At 63.7% G+C, this 1311-nt stretch overlaps 1 protein-coding gene across 1 annotated transcript in view; it reads right to left on the bottom strand.

Annotated features, from left to right (window-relative positions):
- IGSF9 (immunoglobulin superfamily, member 9) overlaps positions 1 to 1311 on the bottom strand; it is a 29188-nt gene that overhangs the window by 3622 nt on the left and 24255 nt on the right. The window contains exons 14-17 of the mRNA XM_014547596.1: positions 1042 to 1217; positions 539 to 789; positions 266 to 350; positions 4 to 172 (exon numbers count right to left, since the gene is read on the bottom strand). Of these exons, the coding sequence (XP_014403082.1) occupies positions 4 to 172; positions 266 to 350; positions 539 to 789; positions 1042 to 1217 (681 nt within the window). The remainder of the gene's footprint in view (positions 1 to 3; positions 173 to 265; positions 351 to 538; positions 790 to 1041; positions 1218 to 1311) is intronic.

Genomic DNA, 1311 nt, shown 5'->3' with positions numbered 1-1311 from the left:
TGTTTGCAGTGGTGGCGGCGGCGGGCAGCCCTGCGGCGGCTGGTGAGGCAAGCAGCCAGGATGCTCACAAGGATGGCCACCCCCAGGAAGCAGAGCCCCCCCAGCACGCCAGCCAGCACGGGCTGTGGCAGGAGGCCTGGCAGCTGGGTGCGGGAAGGGTAGACCTCCAGGCCTGCGCAAGGAGTCATGAGGGAGGGCCAGTGTCCAGATTCAGTGGGCTCAGAGCCCCCGGGCCCCGGCCCCGGCCCTCCCTCCAGGTTCTCACCAGAGGTGGAGACGTTGGCCGAGTTGCTGGGACTGCTGACATAGCCACCGGCCAAGGCCACAAGGCGAAACTCGTAGAGAACATCCTGGGGGTGGGGAGTTCAAGGAGGTCAGGGCCTGGCCTGACCTCCCACACCAGCCCCATTTGAAAAGATAGAGCAGTGGGAGGGGAGGGGGAGGTAGGAAGCCGGGAAGATGGTCCAATCTGGGTTTGGGGAATGGAGCTGGGGCCTGGAGAACCGCAGAACCCCCTGTGCCTGCTTCCCACACTAACCTTGATGAGGCCAGGCACCAGCAGCTGCACTTCCGCGCCCGCCACAGCCCTGTCCAGCACCTCCCAGCTCTGCGAGCCTTGGCGGCCCTCTAGGATGTAGCCATCCAGTCTCTGAGGGACCATTTCTGGGGGATCCCAGTGTAGTAGTACCCCCCGGGGGGTCCTCACTGCCACCAGACCTCGGGGTGGGGACAGAGGAGGCGGCATCTCTGTGACAGGAAGTGTGGGGGCAGCTGGTGTGGTAGGAAGCCCTGAATGGGACAGATAGGCCGGGTAGAAATAGAATTTCCAGTGCTTCCCCTCTTCCCCGGCCTCCCAGGGCCGCCAGTGCCCAACCATTCTCCCAGCGCCCCTAAGACAAGCCTGGATCACGCTCCACAATTTCCTCTGGACCCCAAGCTGCCCAGCACCTTCGCATCCTCCCCGCCAGACCCCCATATCCAGCTTCTCCTGCCAACCCCTCCCTATCCTCATCTACTGCTTTGGGGTGAGAGGTCTCTCACCTTCAGGGACAGACAGGACAATCTCGCTGAAGGGCCCACTGCCCAGCTTGTTCTGAGCCAGGACACTGAACTGGTACTGGGTGTGGGGCTTCAGCCCTGGCACAAGGAGGTGAGCGGCCCCCACGGGCACCGCCAGAGTCAACCAGTCGTGGTGGGCTCGGTCAGAACGCTTGGCCCTAGAACATGAGGAAACAGGGCGCCTCATCAACCAGGGTCACCTAGGATTCTCTGGAAGTCAAGCAGCGGAGTTGGGGCGGGGGTGGGGTGGGG

The sequence above is a fragment of the Myotis brandtii genome, unplaced genomic scaffold, assembly GCF_000412655.1.
Source record: "Myotis brandtii unplaced genomic scaffold, ASM41265v1 scaffold1120, whole genome shotgun sequence".
In the NCBI taxonomy this organism is placed as follows: Eukaryota; Metazoa; Chordata; class Mammalia; order Chiroptera; family Vespertilionidae; genus Myotis; species Myotis brandtii.
Note: the sequence above shows the minus strand (reverse complement) of the source record. Positions and strands in the feature narration are given on the sequence as shown.